Source organism: Lepus europaeus, chromosome 1 (genome assembly GCF_033115175.1).
Source record: "Lepus europaeus isolate LE1 chromosome 1, mLepTim1.pri, whole genome shotgun sequence".
In the NCBI taxonomy this organism is placed as follows: domain Eukaryota; kingdom Metazoa; phylum Chordata; class Mammalia; order Lagomorpha; family Leporidae; genus Lepus; species Lepus europaeus.
In genome coordinates, this window is record NC_084827.1 from 93951472 (window position 1) to 93969111 (window position 17640).

The 17640-nt window shown below is 42.8% G+C and overlaps 1 protein-coding gene across 2 annotated transcripts in view; it reads right to left on the minus strand.

The window, feature by feature from the left end:
* Positions 1-17422, minus strand: part of ARL5A (ADP ribosylation factor like GTPase 5A) — a 30190-nt gene extending 12768 nt beyond the window's left edge. The window contains exons 1-4 of one of the 2 annotated variants that reach the window (XM_062186712.1): positions 17090-17420; positions 3511-3571; positions 2910-3057; positions 1325-1408 (exon numbers count right to left, since the gene is read on the minus strand). In XM_062186712.1, coding sequence (XP_062042696.1) covers positions 1325-1408; positions 2910-3057; positions 3511-3571; positions 17090-17135 — 339 coding nt within the window. In that variant the 5' untranslated portion in view covers positions 17136-17420. Of the gene's footprint in view, positions 1-1324; positions 1409-2909; positions 3058-3510; positions 3572-17089 lie in introns of both variants that reach the window. The other variant, XM_062186718.1, reaches the window with a different exon arrangement.
* Positions 17423-17640: the final 218 nt, after the last annotated feature.

Here is a 17640-nt window from a genome sequence, read left to right on the forward strand (position 1 = left end):
TCCCAAAATAGACACAGACTTGGTAAATGAATGTACAACGGCAAGATATATTTAAAAAAAAAGAAGATGTTTATCACAGCTGCAATAACTGAAGCTCAAAATCAGGGAAGGTGCACCCTTCTTTGGTAGATAGGATCATAAAGAAAATGAAGCAACTCCATTTATAAAACTCCTTTACAAGGTTTCCAAAAGTCTTGAAAGTCTGCCTGAAACATTAAAATTCTTCAAGCAAATCTCAAAAGCAAATCATTAAATCTATATTAAAAGTAACATAAAATTTCATTACGAATATACCCCAATTTCTTAAGCTTTACAGAAAAGCCACTAAAATGAAAAAATGTATAAATATTAATTTTTCTATTCCTACCTATAAGTGAGTTGAGAAAGTAGCACCTGTAATAAAAGGCATTCAAAAATAGTCAATTGCCACGGTAGTAAATATATGACTTTATAGTATCTATTATACCTAAGTTCACTATACTATTGTTTGCTTCATTTTTTAACTTATGTTATTAGAAATATTTTTCAAGGACTAAGGGGATGTGGCTAGTCATGCAATTTTGCCTAGTCAAAAGGACATAATCAAATAAGCTCCAAAGTTGGGACCGGTGCTATGGCGTTGCGGGCTAACACCCTGGCCTGAAGTGCCGGCATCCCATATGGGCACTGGTTTAAGACCCAGCTGCTCCACTTCTGATCCAGCTCTCTGCTATGGCCTGGGAAAGCAGCAGAAGATGGCCCAAGTCCTTGGGTCCCTGCATCCGTGTGGGAGACCCAGAAGGAGCTCCTGGCTGGTGCAGCTCCAGCTGTTGCCGCCATCTGGGGAGTGAACCAGCAGATGTAAGACCTCTCTCTCTCTCTCTCTGTAACTCTTTCAAATAAATAAATAAATCTTTTAAAAAAATAAACTTCAAAGCAACTAACATTTAAATATTAGTTTTTCAAACTTAGTTAATAATCAAAGAGCTACTATATACCCAGTACTTAAAAAAAGATCTCATTTCAAATGATAATCTTTTGTACAATTAATCTACTCAAACTGCAAAATGAAAGTTACTTGTAAGAATTATTTTGGCCAGGAAAACTTTTAAATTAGATTTATCTAGCATAAATTACATAAAGTTGTATAACTGACTCTACAATCTTTTTGCTGCTTCTACACAAACTTCCAATTTTGGAAGTATCAAAAGAATAAAGCAGGCATAGCCAGTAGATAAAAAATTTTATAAATTTGAAAGATAGCACCAGCATGAAAAATGAGAAGGAATAAATGACAAATGTGATACAAATAACCCCCCATTTGTAATGTAAAAAGACTACTTACCTCATGTGCTAACATTTTATAGAGTTCTTCTCTAGTTACAGAAATCCTCTCTCTGTCTGTACTGTCCACAACAACTATTACAAACTAAAATAATCATTAAAGAAAATTAGTGATTAAATATTTGGTATTTATAAATTTTATAAAGTGCTTATTTGATTTACAGGCTGGTAATATCAAGAAATTTAAATTGTACAGTTTTTATGGAAAATCAGATGCCTACTATACAATAGGAAGCCTAAATTCAAATATATTAAAAGAAAACAAGACAAATGAGATTATGTTAACATTCAACACAAAACAACTCATTTATTTTCCAAATTAGTATCTTGAATGCTAATGGCCCTATGTCTATCTATTTGTACTATAAATTAATAGGAAAAGGTATTCATTAAGGTCCAAAATTTACTTCCTGACAGATATTATTTATAAATATTGATTTGAAAATGTAAAAAGGGCATGTGTATGGGAGTAAGGTGATGTTTAAAACAAATCAATATTTTTATATCAACAAACTGAAAGAATGGCTCTGTAAATAAAACATACTGTCTTCCTTATATAAATGGCACCTGCTATCGGCCAAAAGCACAATTCTTTCCTGAACTGCTGGAGAAACTGGTCTCAGAGGATACAATGAAAGCCTTACACTGGCTCTCGTGTCGGATTGAACTCCATGGTACTTCTTTTTCAACCCCATAAGTGAAAAAAGACGGAAACGGGCAAATACAGAGTTAACTTACTCTATGGTGCCCAATTCTGACTGCCCATTACTAATATGCACTATTTATTTTTTAGAACTGGATTTTAATTTCCAAATCAGCCACCATGACTGTCAGGCACAAATCTATACCTAGAGGTGTATTTCACACATCTTTATAACCACACATAGTTTCCTTCTCCAAAACACATGATTAAATGCTCAATGGAATGTTAGGGAATTGGGTCATTAGAGACCTTAATAAGGTCTTAATGACTTAAAAGTCAGTTTTATATGTGTTTAGAGAATATTAACTTATAATTAGCATTACAAAATACAATTGTCACAATCTTTCAATTACAAGTCTATACAATAAAGCAGTCAAGTGTCATAGGTACAAACTTTTCTCTGGGATAGTAACATATAAATAAAAACATGAATATGTCTACAGTGCCTTACAATCAAAATAAAAAGAATTCTTTAAAGTGCAATTGTGTTGCATAAAAGAAAACTTATATGAAAGCTCTGGCCAGGATTCAAGCCACCAGAGTTCTCTCATAACTAGCATTTTCCTCACTCAGCCGGACATAAATATCAAGAGAGAAATAAACTACAAACTCTGAAGTATACGTTAGTATAAAAACAACTACTTAAGACAAGTTCTGGGATCAATGCACAGACTCATGAGCCACCAATTCTCCCTACAGAGGTTCAGTGCTGGCCAATATACAGAACAATGACCCTGAAATAGGAAAGCAATGATTCTACTATGCTTAAACTCTACGTATATTAACACATTGTGATATTTCACCAAATTAACTGTAAGAGTTATATCTAGCTATTTTTCAAACATTCTGGTGATAAAAGTTTTAATATATTAAGAAACATTACCTCTGTGTTAGTATAGTAAGTGTTCCAGGAAGAACGAAGAGATTCTTGGCCACCAATATCCCACATTAGGAAACGTGTATTATTAATCACTATCTCTTCTACATTACTTCCTATTGTAGGGGATGTGTGTACAACTTCATTCATAGAACTAGGGGGAAAAAGTTCATATATTACAATTAGTGAGCAACTTAGCCTGCTTGAACAATTTTTTAATCAAGGGAAAAAAATCAGCATGACCTTTTATATTGTATACCCAAATGCCCTTTTTCCCCTAGTTCAAAACACAAGCAAGCCCAGTTGGAACTTGGTATTAGATTATCTGGAATATTCTAGGAAACTATATAAAGAAGTATTTCTCTACTTTCTTAAAAAAAAAAAAAAGATTTAGTGCAAAACAATTGGACGTGTCTATGTACAGAAATTTCTAACTCTTTATAAACTGTTTCTTAAATTTGGCTCCTAGTTTAGAGCTAACCTACTTTCTCACAGAATAACTTAGACTTCATATAATTTTTTATTATTTTCATTGATCAAGTGTCACCCAGCCAGAAAAAGTAACCACAACAATGGAATAAAAAATTTTAAGCTAGTTAATACTTACAATTGGTAAAGAATGGTAGTTTTCCCTGCATTATCCAGCCCAACAATTATAACTTTGTGCTCTGAAATAAAGAAAACATTAGTGAATTATCAATTATAGACCAAAAAAATTCATCTTTTTACCCTTCTTCTATGGTATAATTCAACACATGACATTTTCTAACTTCCTGAAATCCAAAGGAACATAGCATATTTTCAGCAATATAAGCACAAGTATGCTATTGGGCTCACCTTTCCTACATAGACCTCTCACCTTCCTACTTCCTCTGTAGGAACACAGAAGTATTACATTCTTTCTACTACTATGGAGACCTACTCTCAGTACAGTACCCAAATACAATTCTAATAATTCACAAATGACTCAAGGTATATAAATGTTTCACACTGGATTAAGTCAATGAAGGTTTAACTAAAAAATTTTAGATATCAACTAGGTGTATGTAAGGGGGAGTCAAAATGTTCATGGAAAATGGAATAAAAGACAAATTTTCCATAAACTTTTTCAATTCCCCCCACATATGTAGTTCCCTCCTTCTGAATCTATCCTTGCCCAGTGACTTATTTTTAATCACAGAATGCAGCAGAAATGACAATGCATGACTTCAGAGACCAGATCTGCAGACTCCTTGCAGTTGCTACCTGGCTGTACTGCACAACTACATTGGGGGTAAGCCAGTGTGTAACATGTCCAAGACTACTGTGCACTTGAGTGAGAAAGGTGTTGAGACCCTATAGGGAGAGCGATTTGTCAGCCTCCAGCACTTCTAGTCATTATAGTTGAGATGCCAGGCAAAGGAATAAAGAAGCCATCATAGAAATACAGCCTGGTTGAACCTTTGGAAGATTTCAGGAACTCTAGTTCCAGCTGTCATCCAACTGCAATCAAATTAAACTTTCTAGCTGAGCTCAATCATCTTATAAAACAATGAAAAAATAATAAATCACTGCTTTAAGTCAAAAAAATTAAGGACTGGTAATGGAAACAGTTTGGAAAAATTCATGGGATTAAGTGACCTTAGGCAACTGACCTATCTTTCTGACCTTTAGTTTTTTCATTGCAAGAAACAGGGAAAATACAACTAATCTTTCAATGTTGTGTGGAAATTGAGAGCTAATTGAAGTGAGACAGTTTCTTACATGTGCTGCTAAGTAATCTATACAGTAGATAAGGCACAGTGACACCCAGTGTATATAAATCTGTTTCTACTTCTCTCTTACCTTATTTGCTTAATGTTGTACTACCAACAATTCAGAGGCACTGGAGTTTATTCAATCTTTCCCTCAATTCAAACATATAATTTGTCACCAAGTTCAAATGATTCTATCTCAGATATATATTCTGAACTCTGCCTCTTCCACACTTTCCTCATCTCTTATTTTAAAACCTTCTCAAGCGGTCTACATCAATCTGTCTTTTAGTTTGGGCCGTTTCATTTGGTAAGGAGGAAAATTATAATACAGTTCTTTTTATCCAGTCACCTATTTCTCTGAAGAAAGATCAGACAGCTTAGAAGCACTAGGATCCTAAAGTGACATCACCAACTCCCCTCTTGCAGGTTCTTAAATATGATTTCAAAGATTCAGAGCTTGGGGGCCAGCTCTGTGGTGCAGTGGGTTAAAGCCCCACATGGGCGCCGATTTGCGTCCTGGCTGTTCCTATTCCGATCCAGCTCTCTGCTACGACCTGGGAAAGTAGTAGTAGATGGCCCAACTACTTGGGCCCCTGCACTCATGTGGGAGACCTGGAGGAAGCTCCTGGCTCCTGGCTTCAGATCAGTTCAGCTCTGGCCATTGCTGTCATTTGGGGAGTGAGCAAGCGTAATGGAAGACCTCTCTCTCTCTCTCTGGCTCTACTTCTCTCTGTAACTCCTTTCTTTCAAGTAAATAGCTCTTAAAAAAAAAAAAAAAAAAAAAGATTCAGGGCTTGGGGCTGGCACTGTGGTGCAGTGGGTTAACGCCCTGGCTTGAAGCACTGGCATCCCATATGGGCGCCGGTTCTAGTTCCAGCTGTTCCTCTTCCGATCCAGCTCTCTGCTGTGGCCTGGGAAAGCAGTAGAAGATGGCCCAAGTCCTTGGGCCCCTGCACCAACGTGGGAGACCTGGAAGAAGCTCCTGGCTCCTGGCTTCGGATTGGCCCAGCTCCGGCCATTGCAGCCAACTGGGGTGTAAACCATCGAATGGAAGACCTCTCTCTCTGTTCTCTGTCTCTCCTTTCTCTGTGTAACTCTGACTTTCAAATAAATAAATAAATCTTAAAAAAAAAAAAAAAAGATTCAAGGCTCAGTCTATTTTCATCTTTAGATGACTACAGTGAAGAAACTAAGAAAATGCTTGGGGCCAGCCCAGTGGCATAGCAGGTTAATCCTCCGCCTGCAGCACTGGCATCCCATATGGACGCCAGCTTGAGTCCCGGCTGCTCCACTTCTAGTCCAGCTCTCTGCTATGGCCTGGGAAGGCACTGGAAGATAGCTCAAGTCCTTGGGCCCCTGCACCCATGTGGGAGACCTAGAGGAAGCTCCTGGCTTCGGATCGGCTCAGCTCTGGCCATTGTGGCCATTTGGGGAGTGAATCAATGGATGGAAGACGTTTCTCTGTTTCTTCCTCTCTCTGTCTGTAAATTTACCTCTCAAATATATAAAAATAAAAATCTTAAAAAAAAGAAAAAGATGCTCAGATATAATGACGATACTTGTTGAACATGAAGGGTTTTGGGGATGGTGCTGTGACATAGTTGGCTAAGCTTCTGCCTGCAGTACCCATATGGATGCCAGTTCATGTCACGGCTGCTCCTTTTCTGATCCAGCTCTCTGCTACAGCCTGGGAAAGCAGTAGAAGATGGCCTGAAGTGCTTGGGCCCCTGCACTTTTGTGAGAGACCTGGAAAAGCTCCTGGTTCCGGACTTCAGATCAGCTCAGCTCAGGCTTTTGCGGCCATTTGGGGGGCAAATCAGTGGATAGAGGACCCTTCTCTCGGTCTCTCCCTCTGTCTCTAATTCTACCAAATAAATAAATAAAATCTTAAAGAGAAGAAAGTCCTCAATCTTAGAAAGAAAAGAGAGAGAGAGAGAGAGAGAGAGAGAGAGAGAGAGAGAGAGAGAGAGAAGGATTTAACTGGCAGAGGGGAAAGTCAACTGAAAATTCACCAAGAAGTTCCTCTGGTGACTTTAACAAACACATGGCCTTCAATCTTCCCAATCTACAAACTCAATCATGCTATATTCCACAGCAGACAAGGCTCAATGAAGGCAACTTACAGAGGTGAATAATATAGGTAAGAATGCCAAATGAGTAATACACATTAAGACTAAATGTTTAAAATTGTCTGATAAGTGCATTCTCTCCCTGAAAAATAGTATACAGGGTAGATCAATCAAAATCAGAAGAGTAATTGGGGACCACGGAATCTCAACACAGGGAGTGTTATAAGGCTGTGATGGCTGTTGAATCCCTCTTCACAGAAGGGCCAGGCAAGCTTGAGGGCCTGATAATTCAGTCCTTAGGACAGGTTACCTTTTCATCTGTGAAGTTTTGAGACACTACAGCAATCTTGCCTCTCTAACTCAACATTTTTATATCCCCAAGTTCAGTATTCCCCTTGTTGATGACATGTCTTCTATTAATATAAACACCCCTAAACATTTCAATACAAGCAGAAGGTTTCCCACTTGAATACTGACTTAAAAAAAAAAAAAAAGACTTATTTTATTTATTTGAAAGACAGAGTTACAGAAAGAGGTAGAGACACAGAGAGGTCTTCCATCCACTGTCACTCCCTAGATGGCCGCAACAGCCAGAGCTGCACCAATCTGAAGCCAGGAGCTTCTTCTGGGTCTCCCACATGGATGCAGGGGCCAAGGACTTGGGCCATCTTCTACTGCTTTCCTAGGCCATAGCAGAGAGCTGGACTGGAAGAGGAGCAGCCGGGACTAGAACATGGCGTCCATATGGGATGCCAGCACTTCAATCCGTTGCGCCACACGCCGGCCCCCTAGCCTTTTTTTTTTTTTTAAAGATTTATTTATTTATTTGAGAGGCAGAGTTACAGAGAGAGGGATAGACAGAGAGGTCTTCCATCCACTAGTTCACTCCCCAAATGGCCGCAACAGCCAAAGCTGGGCTAATACAAAGCCAAGAGCTTCTTCTGGATCTCCCATATGGATGCAAGGGCCCAAGTACATGGGCCATCTACCACTGCTTTCCCAGGCCATTAGTTGAGGGCTGGACTGGAAGTGGAATAGCAGGGACTCAAATGGGCACCCATTTGGGATGCTGGCATCACCAGCAGAGGCTTAACCTACTAAGCCACAGTGCCGGCCCCTATCCAGCCTCTTAAAGTAACAGATTTAAAGGTAAATCATCCTCCTCTGGTTTTAGCACAGGTGTTTTTTTTTTTTTTTTTTAAAGTAGAACTTTCTTTTTTTATTATTATTATTACTATATTTGACAGAGTTACACAGTCAGTGAGTGAGTGAGAGAGAGAGAGAGAGAGAGAGAGAGAGAGAGAAAGGTCTTTCTTACATTGGTTCACCCCCCAAATGGCCACCACGGCCGGTGCACTGCACCAATCTGAAGCCAGGAGCCAGTTGCTTCTTCCTGGTCTCCCAGGCAGGTGAAGGGGCACAAGCACTTGGGCCATCCTCCACTGCCTTCCTGGGCCACAGCAGAGAGCTGGACTGGAAGAGGAGCAACTGGGACTAGAACCCGGTGCCCATATGGGATACCGGTGCTGCAGGCGGAGGATTAACCAAGTGAGTCACAGTGCTGGCCCCAGAATAGGTGTTTTTAAAGTAGTCTCCTGGGACCAGCATTGTGGCACATTTGATTAGGTTGCCACCTATGATGCCAGCATGCCACAGGAGCGCCGGATGTTCCCAGCTGCTCCACTTCTGATCCAGCTTGCTATTAATGTGCCTAGGAAAGCAGAAGATGGCCCATGTGACTGGGCTCGTCACCCCCATGGGAGACACAGATAGAGTCCTGGTCTTCGCAGCCATTTGGGGAGTGAAGCAGCAGATGGAATTTCTCTCCCTCTCTCTGTAACACTGCCTTTCAAGTAAATACATCTTAAAAAATAAAATAACATGGCCTCCTTAATTTGGCCATGGCCCTAGGACTTATTTCCTGATTCTAAACCTACTGCCTTTCCTAGCAATTAAGCAAAAAATACTACAAGAAGACTATGACATCCGGCCACAAGCTGAACATTATAACCAAGATCAAACTGCTCTGAACAAAACTTCTGTGCAAGATAGACACTGAGATAAAGAAGGCAGAAGGCTTAGACCATACTTCATCTTCTCACAATACAAGTTGGTGGCCTGCTAAGGAAACGATGAAACTAACAGTCTGAAGATGCATCATCTTTTATAGCCAATGTAAAGATGGACTAGAAAATCAATAAGCTGAGGGGTCGGTGCTGTGGCGTAGAGGGTTAACGCCCTGGCCTGAAGTGCCAGCATCCCATATGGGTGCCGATTCGAACCCAGCTGCTCCACTTCTGATCCAGCTCTCTGCTATGGCCTGGGAAAGCAGTACAAGCTGGCCCAAGTCCTTGCGCCCCTGCACCCATGTGGGAGACCCGGAAGGAGCTCCTGGCTTCGGACTGGCACAGCTCCAGCCATTGTGGCCATCTGGGGAGTGAACCAGCAGATGGAAGACCTCTCTCTCTCTCTGCCTCTCCTCTCCTTCTTTGTGTAACTCTTTCAAGTAAATAAATACTTTTTTTTTGACAGGCAGAGTGGACAGTGAGAGAGAGAGAGACAGAGAGAAAGGTCTTCCTTTTGCCGTTGGTTCACCCTCCAATGGCTGCCGCGGCTGGCACACTGCGCTGATCCGAAGCCAGGAGCCAGGTGCTTATCCTGGTCTCCCATGGGGTGCAGGACCCAACCACTTGGGCCATCCTCCACTACACTCCCTGGCCACAGCAGAGAGCTGGCCTGGAAGAGGGCAACCAGGACAGAATCCGGCGCCCCGACCGGGACTAGAACCCGGTGTGCCGTCGCCGCTAGGTGGAGGATTAGCCTGTTGAGCCACAGCGCCGGCCATAAATACATCTTAAAAAAAAGAAAACGCATAAATATGCAAACATATCTCCAAACTCTTAAAAGATAAAACAGGGGCCAGTGGTGTAACGTAGCAGGTAAAGCTGTCGCCTGCAGTGCCAATATCCCATATGGGCACTGGTTCGAGTCCCAGCTGCTCCACTTCCAAACCAGCTCTCTGCTGTGGCCTTGGAAAGCAGAAGATGGTCCAAATCTTTGGGCCCCTGCACCCACATGGGAGACTCGGAATAAGCTACTGGCTCTTGGCTTCAGATCAGCACAGCTCCGGCCACTGCGGCCGATGGGGAGTTGCAGCAGATGGAAGACCTCTCTCTCTCTCTCTGCCTCTCCTTCCCTCTCTGTTTAACTCTGACTTTCAAATAAATAAGTAAACTATAAAAAGAAACACAAAGCAGATTTCTTAAGTCAATCAAGAGAATGTAAACTAACATATCTGAACAAATGAGGTTTAAAAAAATGGTTAAAATATTTGTAAAAGAAAAAGTAAGAAATGCCAATCAAATGTGACCGAATCTAGTAAGTCTCCAAGGAGCCACAAGCTCTATAGAGCAATCTAAGATCTCTGATGGGCCATTCCAACAAAGAATCCATGATCCAGACAATATTTACCTCCTCACTCTGCCAAACACCAACAAGGCACATATCTTACTATAATCTATCCATTCCATTCCAAAACCCATTGCTCTCTTAGGTTTTTGTGGTCTTAAAAAAAAAAAAAAAAAAGATTGATTTATTTATTTCAAAGTCAGAGTTAGAGAGACAGAGAGCTTCCATTCACTGGCTCACTGGTTCACTCCCCAGATGGCCACAATGGCCAGAGCTAGGCCAGGCCAAAGCCAGGAGCTTCATCTGTGTCTTCTAAGTGGGTGGCAGGGGCCCAAACACTTTGGCCACCTTCTGCTGCTTTCTCAGACCAATAGCAGGAAGCTGAACAGGACGTGGAGCAGCCAGGAAACTAACTGGTGCCCATATGGGATGCCAGCATTGCAGGTGGCAGCTTTACCCACTATAGCACAACACCAGGTCCTTTTGTGCTGTATATATACTAATAAAGCCTCAATGACCATTTTTAATAGCATCCTAAGTCTAAGATATTGCATATGCATCATAAGATCTATGAAATTACACTGCAATTGTGTTATGAGCTCAAAAACAATGTGCTGATTTAATGGTGACCAATTAGTTTATACCCAACGAACATTCTTAATACTAAATTAACTTCCTTGAACATCTTTAGGTTCTTTCACCACCCTAGCCTTTTCTTCTCATTATCAAGATGAAAGAGCATTATATAAGAAATTTTTACTCAAAGAGTGATAAGGCATTTGCAAACAATTTTTTTTAAGATTTTTATTTATTTATTTGAGAGGTCAAATTAGAGAGAAAGGTTTCTATCTGCTGGTTCACTCCCCAAATGGCTGCAACAGCCAGAGCTGGGCTGATCTGACGCCAGGAGCTTCTTCTCTTCTGGATCTCCCATGTAGGTGCAGGGGGCCAAGCACTTGGGCCATCTTCGAGGCTAGAACTGGCACCCATATGGGATGCCGGTGCCACAAGTGGATGCTTAGCCCACTACGCCACAATGCCAGCCCCACAAACAAAAATTTTACAGAGCCAAAAATACAATATGTACACTAAGAGACAATGTTATTATGGACAAACGTGACAATCATTTGGCCTAGAGGTTAAGGTACTTGTACTCCATGCTGGAGTACCTGGATTCACAGCCTAGCTATGGCTTCTACCTCCAGCTTCCCACTAACGTAGAAACTGAGAGGCAGCAGCTGTCTGAAGTGACTGAGTCCCCACCACCCACATGGGAGACCTAGATTGAGTTCCTGGTTCCTAGATGTGGCCCGGCCCAGCCCAGCCCAGGGTGATTTATACGCATTCGGCAGGGTGATTCAGTTTGGGCAGGGATGTGTGCACACACTCTCACTTGCTCACATAAGTTTAAAAGAGAAACGAAACACAACTTTCAGCCACTCTAGGTAGTCGATTCACGTGAACCCTCACAAATTTACTGCTTAGTATGATTTTTCTTTTAGAATATCTATGTTACAACATCTCTGCACTTTTGTAGATAAGCCAAAATAACTATACACTGTTGATACTTACATGAAATTTTGAGTTACCATGGAGACTTGAGTTTATCAACCAATATTTTACAGTTTTGTTGTGAAAAATGCTTCTTCATTTTCCAAGTTTCCCTTCTCTTTCACTTCCTTTTGACACATTTAGGAAGCCTATCAGTTCCACTCACTGCCATTTCTACAATATATAGACACTTCAAAAAGTTCATGGAACATAAAATTAAAACACAGTTTTTTCACAATATGAACTTTCATGAACCTTTTGAAGACCCCTCATATGTATGGATTTCAGAATTTCTGCAACAAAATAATCTTTTAATTCCATTTTCCACAAACTTTTTGAAGTATCCCTCCAACATGTTAGTGAGTCAAGGGGAAAATGCAGAGTAATTATCACTCTGAGACCTTCTAGCTCTGTGAATCCTACAGAGTCAGGAAATACAAATGCAAGGCAAATAAACTGGGCATCATTCTGATTCTCACTGTCATCTCATGCCTTAACTATCACTGAGCCCTATTTGTTTTATATGACTTAGAGCAAAAAAAAAAAATCCATTTGTCATGTATACTATGGCTTTCTCAGCATATAGCACAGAGCTTGGAATAAGGAATGTGCTTAATAAAAACAAAATATGTTTCACTGAATGAATAAATTAAAATGACCTGAAAAGATATAAAGGTTAGGAGGGTGATATCTGAACAAGTCACTTTGTATTAAAAACTCAACATACAAAATTTAAAAGTATCAACAATAAAAAATAAAGTTGGAAAACAGACTTACTATTTCTAGCAACAGTAATGAATTTGTAGAAAAAAAGCCAAGCTTTTCTTTTGCATTAAAGAGAAGAAAAGCCCTTTCTTCCTGCAATGCCCCTCCAGGGCTATCTATTGACAAAGTTTAACATTGCGCCAGCTCACAAAAGAAAAATATTTAAAGAACCCAGGTCCACTTCCACAGGCATGCACAAATGGTTTATTTGGAACTAAGAGGCAATAAATTGACAACTGGCACAGCCCACTCCGCTGGCTACTCAGTTTCCATATGTCCTCTTTCATAAGCTTGACTTCTCATACAATGAAAGCACAAGGGAAGCAAAGGTGCCTCTGAGCACCAGTTTCCTGCAGCCTGGACAGCTTCTCTAGCACTCATTGGTAACTTGTAATTCTTTTCTAACAAACAATCAGAAGAGCAATAAAAGGCTATCGATGGAGAATTCCACAACTTCCTTCACAGCTCAGTTCACAAAGTTCCTCCTCTTATCTAACATGAATTTTTATATTCAGAATAAAAGGTTTGTGAATATTTTAAGAGCACTAGGCCTAGAAAACCTTGGCTGAAATCCTAGGCATAGGCCGGTGTCGTGGCTCACTTGGCTAATCTTCCGCCTGCGGCGCCGGTACCCTGGGTTCTAGCCCCGGTTGGGGCGCCGGATTCTGTCCCGGTTGCCCCTCTTCCAGTCCAACTCTCTGCTGTGGCCGGGGAAGGCAGTGGAGGATTGCCCGGATGCTTGGGCCCTGCACCCACATGGGAGACCAGGAAGAAGCACCTGGCTCCTGGCTTCGGATCGGCGCAGCATGCCGGCCATAGCAGCCATTTGTGGAGTGAACCAACAGAAGGAAGTCCTTTCTCTCTCTCTCTCTCTCTCACTGTCTAACTCTGCCTGTCCAAAAAAAAAAAAAAAAAAAAAAAAAAAAAAAATCCCATGCATATCACTTTTAATAACAGTGCTCTAACCAAGTTACCTAAAAGACTATCTCATAGAAAAATGGTTGTGATGAGTAAATCGACTAAGTGAAGACTAAATCAGCCCACCAGTAACAAACAGTTAGAACCTAACCGTGCACAGATCGAGTAAGTATGAATTGTTATTATTTTATTTGGAAGGATGGAGTTTATTTTCTTTCTCCCCACACTACCATGAAAGCTCCATGAAGCCAAGGGGATGTGTCTGTTTTGTTTCCCACCTTACCCACAACATCTAGAATAGACCCCGGCCTAAACAAGTGCTCAAAAATACCTGTTTAGTAAAAAATAATCCACTGATCACAAGCTCTTCTGTATAAAAAAGATCTTTTAGAGTCCTGAAGTTATAAGGATTTATAGTTTGGCAACTGAGTAGCAGAAGGGGAATAACGACATCAATCCCTTCTCTAAGACCAATCACCAGCACACATTCCTTCGGTGTGGTAACTTGCCGGCTCTGGCATTTACCACTTTCATGGCCTGAGGGAATAACTCCACTGGAGCCCTCCTTTCCTTTTCTCAGGGGAGATAACTACTTCACAAGATTATTAAAATATCTTTTTTAAATTTTTTTATTTTTGACAGGCAGAGTGGACAGAGAGAGAGAGAGAGAAAGGTCTTCCTTTTGCCGTTGGTTCACCCTCCAATGGCCGCCGCGCTGCGGCCGGCGCACAGCGCTGATCCGAAGCCAGGAGTCAGGTGCTTATCCTGGTCTCCCATGTGGGTGCAGGGCCCAAGCACTTGGGCCACCCTCCATTGCACTCCCCGGCCACAGCAGAGAGCTGGCCTGGAAGAGGGGCAACCGGGATAGAATCCGGCGCCCCGACCGGGACTAGAACCCCGTGTGCCGGCGCGCCCTAAGGCGGAGGATTAGCCTGTTGAGCCACGGCGCCGGCCCTAAAATATTTCTTATTAAAAAAGATGATGCAAATGACAGAATCTAAGCTTATGCTGTACTGAATTCAAGCATCACTCATATGTAACCTCTAGTTTTTCTCATTCAGACACAATGCAATTAGCTTTCATTGTGCATTCAACTCAAGCTTTAATGAAAAAGCTGTTCTTCTAAAGGAGCTTTAGAAAGAATATGGGGGCTGGCGCTGTGGCACAGCGGGTTAATGCCCTGGCCTGAAGTGCCGGCATCCTATATGGGCACCGGTTCAAGACCCGGATGCTCCACTTCCAATCCAGCTCTCTGCTATGGCCTGGGAAAGCAGTACAAGCTGGCCTAAGTCCTTGGGACCCTGCACCCATGTGGAGACCTGGAAGAAGCTCCTGGCTTCGGATCGACATAACTCCAGCAGTTGGGGCCAAATGGGAAGTGAACTACCAGATGGAAGACCTCTCTTTCTGTGTAACTCTTTCTTTTCTTTCTTTCTTTTTTTTTTTTAACTCTTTCAAGTAAATAAATAAATCTTTAAAAAAAAAAAAAAAAAAAAAGAGATATAATCCATTTTATCAACCTGGAGAATTCTATAATCTTCCAAAACCTTCGCAGGAATTTCCGTGGAAAGGATATAGGACTGTGTTCTATAAATAAATAAAAAAGTATCTGAGATATATCAAACTTACGTACATCCAATCTAACACAAAACAAAAAGACCAACAAGTATCTGGCAGTAGAGTGGATGGCAAATATTGTGAAAGGTAACTCTACAGTTACAACTGCCATCATTTAGTAGATTCACATTTCTGTACTACTGACAGTTAAGCTTCTGGATCTTGGCTTCACTGATTCCTCTAATTATTTACTTCCCAACATTAAATAAATGTCCAGCCAAAACAACTACAAATACAGGTTAAAAGGGCAGTGCTATTAGTGACTTGCACAGGGACTAACACACACATCCTATTATTTACAACTGGCAAGTAGCTCAGGCAAGGCTCTCATTTATTCCTAAATTTCAAGAACAAATAATTTTACCATTGATGCAAAATAGAATGTGGAGATAACTATTTTTCTGGTAGTATTAGAGATGGATTAACAAGCAAAGTCTCCTCAAATCTCATAGCAGAGTTGAAATATTAGCTTCACTAAAAACAATACAAAATGCAATGCAAAATTGCTCTATGTCAAAAATGAGAATAAATCTATCTGTTATGGGCACCACCAACCAGTCTTATAGCAACCTAAGTTTTAGTACTTGAAACCTAGAGTTTTCAAGATCTGCAGGCTCCACAATCCCTGGTGGTCTAGGAGAGAACATCTAGAACCAGAGATGTTATGTGACTGGTTCCTACTCCCCTTCTCCCAAAATAAACAGCCAGTTAGGGACAGTGCTGATCAGAACTGTTTTCTCCACTTTTGAAAACACTCCCCAACCCAGTAACAACAAAAAATCATTTCAAATACCGCCTTCCTGTTTAGTATCACTCGATCTACACTAAAAGGTAGATCTACACGTAAAGGTACAGTACGGATCACAAGTTCCCTTCTGCCCCCTAACCATTATCTGCCTACAGAAGCCCGGGTCCTATGGAGGAGGAGGTGGGGGCAGGGGGTACCCACAATATGAGGGCACTTCGCAAAGTCCAGGGAAACACGAAACTGAAAGCATGAGTTTATTTGGATTCAAAGTTTTTCCCCATAATATACAGAAAATCCATATTACAAAAAACTATGGATTGACTTCAAAACACATTTTGGCACCAAAATAAATTCATACTTTTAATTCCATTCCCACGAATTTGTTTCCTCATTAAGTATTAGAAAACCTGTGAGATGTGACACCACCAGGAGATTATACAACAGAAAAAAATAAACTGTTATTGACAGCAGGAATAATTGAATCACCCGACTTGAGTTAAAAGGAAACAAAAGTACAACACTACCCTGTTCCTAACTCTCGGCTTTTTGTTAAAATTGTACCTTTCCCCAGTTTTACACACTCATTTTCTAACAAACTTTCACAAACCAGCTGTGTATTTCATGGTAATGTATGCGCTTAGACGAACTCAGGCATCCCCAGAGGAGAATCAACTCTATACTTTGTAACTTGCTAGTTACCTGTCCCTAACACATGCTTCGTATGGCACGGTTTATAAAGCTTTCGGCGAAGTCCTTTACCACTTTTAACCCAGAGCAACAACAATAACAACCCCCCTCATTAAATAACCCACACAAGCAGGGAAACACCTGAAGCCTAACCCCGAAGACAGAGACCAATAAGGCAAAAGCAGAGAGACCTGTCTCCACGCAGGAGACACTGGAGTCTCCTCCCGCCCCAGAAAGAGCGGTGGGGTGGAGGGAAGGCTCCTAAGCCTCAAGTGCACTGCACGAGTCCAGAGCGACCACACACGCTGTCCGCATTCTGCAACCCTGGGCCGCTCACTGGGCGGCCACGGCCGTAACCCGCAGCACCCTTCAACCCACAAGACCCCTGCGTTGCTCCGTGGTGTCCAAACCCGACTGCGGGCGCAAAGGCCAGGCCGCGGCCACTCTCCGCGTTGGGCAGGCAACCGCCTTTCCCTCTCCCAATCGAAATCGGAGTAATGGGTGTACTGCGGCACGGACTTCCTGGGAAGGTCCCTTAAGACAAAGGGCTGCGAATCGGGAACTCGGTCCCGGGCCCGCACCCGCGCGGCCCGCACTCCGGAAGCATTCGGGGACCCCCACCCGCCCGCCCCAGACTGACTGACTCTCCCCCCTGCCGCCCGCCCACCCGCGGCCGGAGCCCCTCACCCTGGTGATTGAACAGTCTCCATATCCTGGTGAAGAGAATTCCCATTCTCGGGCAGCGGAGCCCCTCCAGCCGCCCGGGCCGCCTGGCCTCCCCGGGCTCAGGCGGAGGGGCAGAGAGACGCGCTGGAGCCTCCGCCTCTGCTGCTGCTGCTCCCGCGCTGGCCGCCGGCCCGCTTCCAGGGAACCGGAGGGAGGCCGAAGCCCAGGCCGTCCTGCCGCGCGCGAGGCCCCGCCGCTGCCGCCGCGGCACTCGCCTGGCTCGCGGACATCGCCGCCGCGTTGTCTGCGGCGAGCCTCGCGGGCCACCGTCCTCCCCCAGCTCCTCTCCGGCGGCTGCGGTGGCGGGGACCACGCGGGCGGGGGCGGCGAGGGGGCGGGGCCGGCGAGGCGGGAATGCGCACGCGCGCGGCCGGAAGGGGGTTCGAGGGGGCGGAGTCTGGGGAAGGCGGCTGTCTGGCTCCGCCTTATTTACGTAACGAGGCGGCTGAGTGAAGGGGTCGGGGTTGAGGCTGTGCCGGTTGGGGTGGGTGACTTTGGTCTCTTTGCTGGTG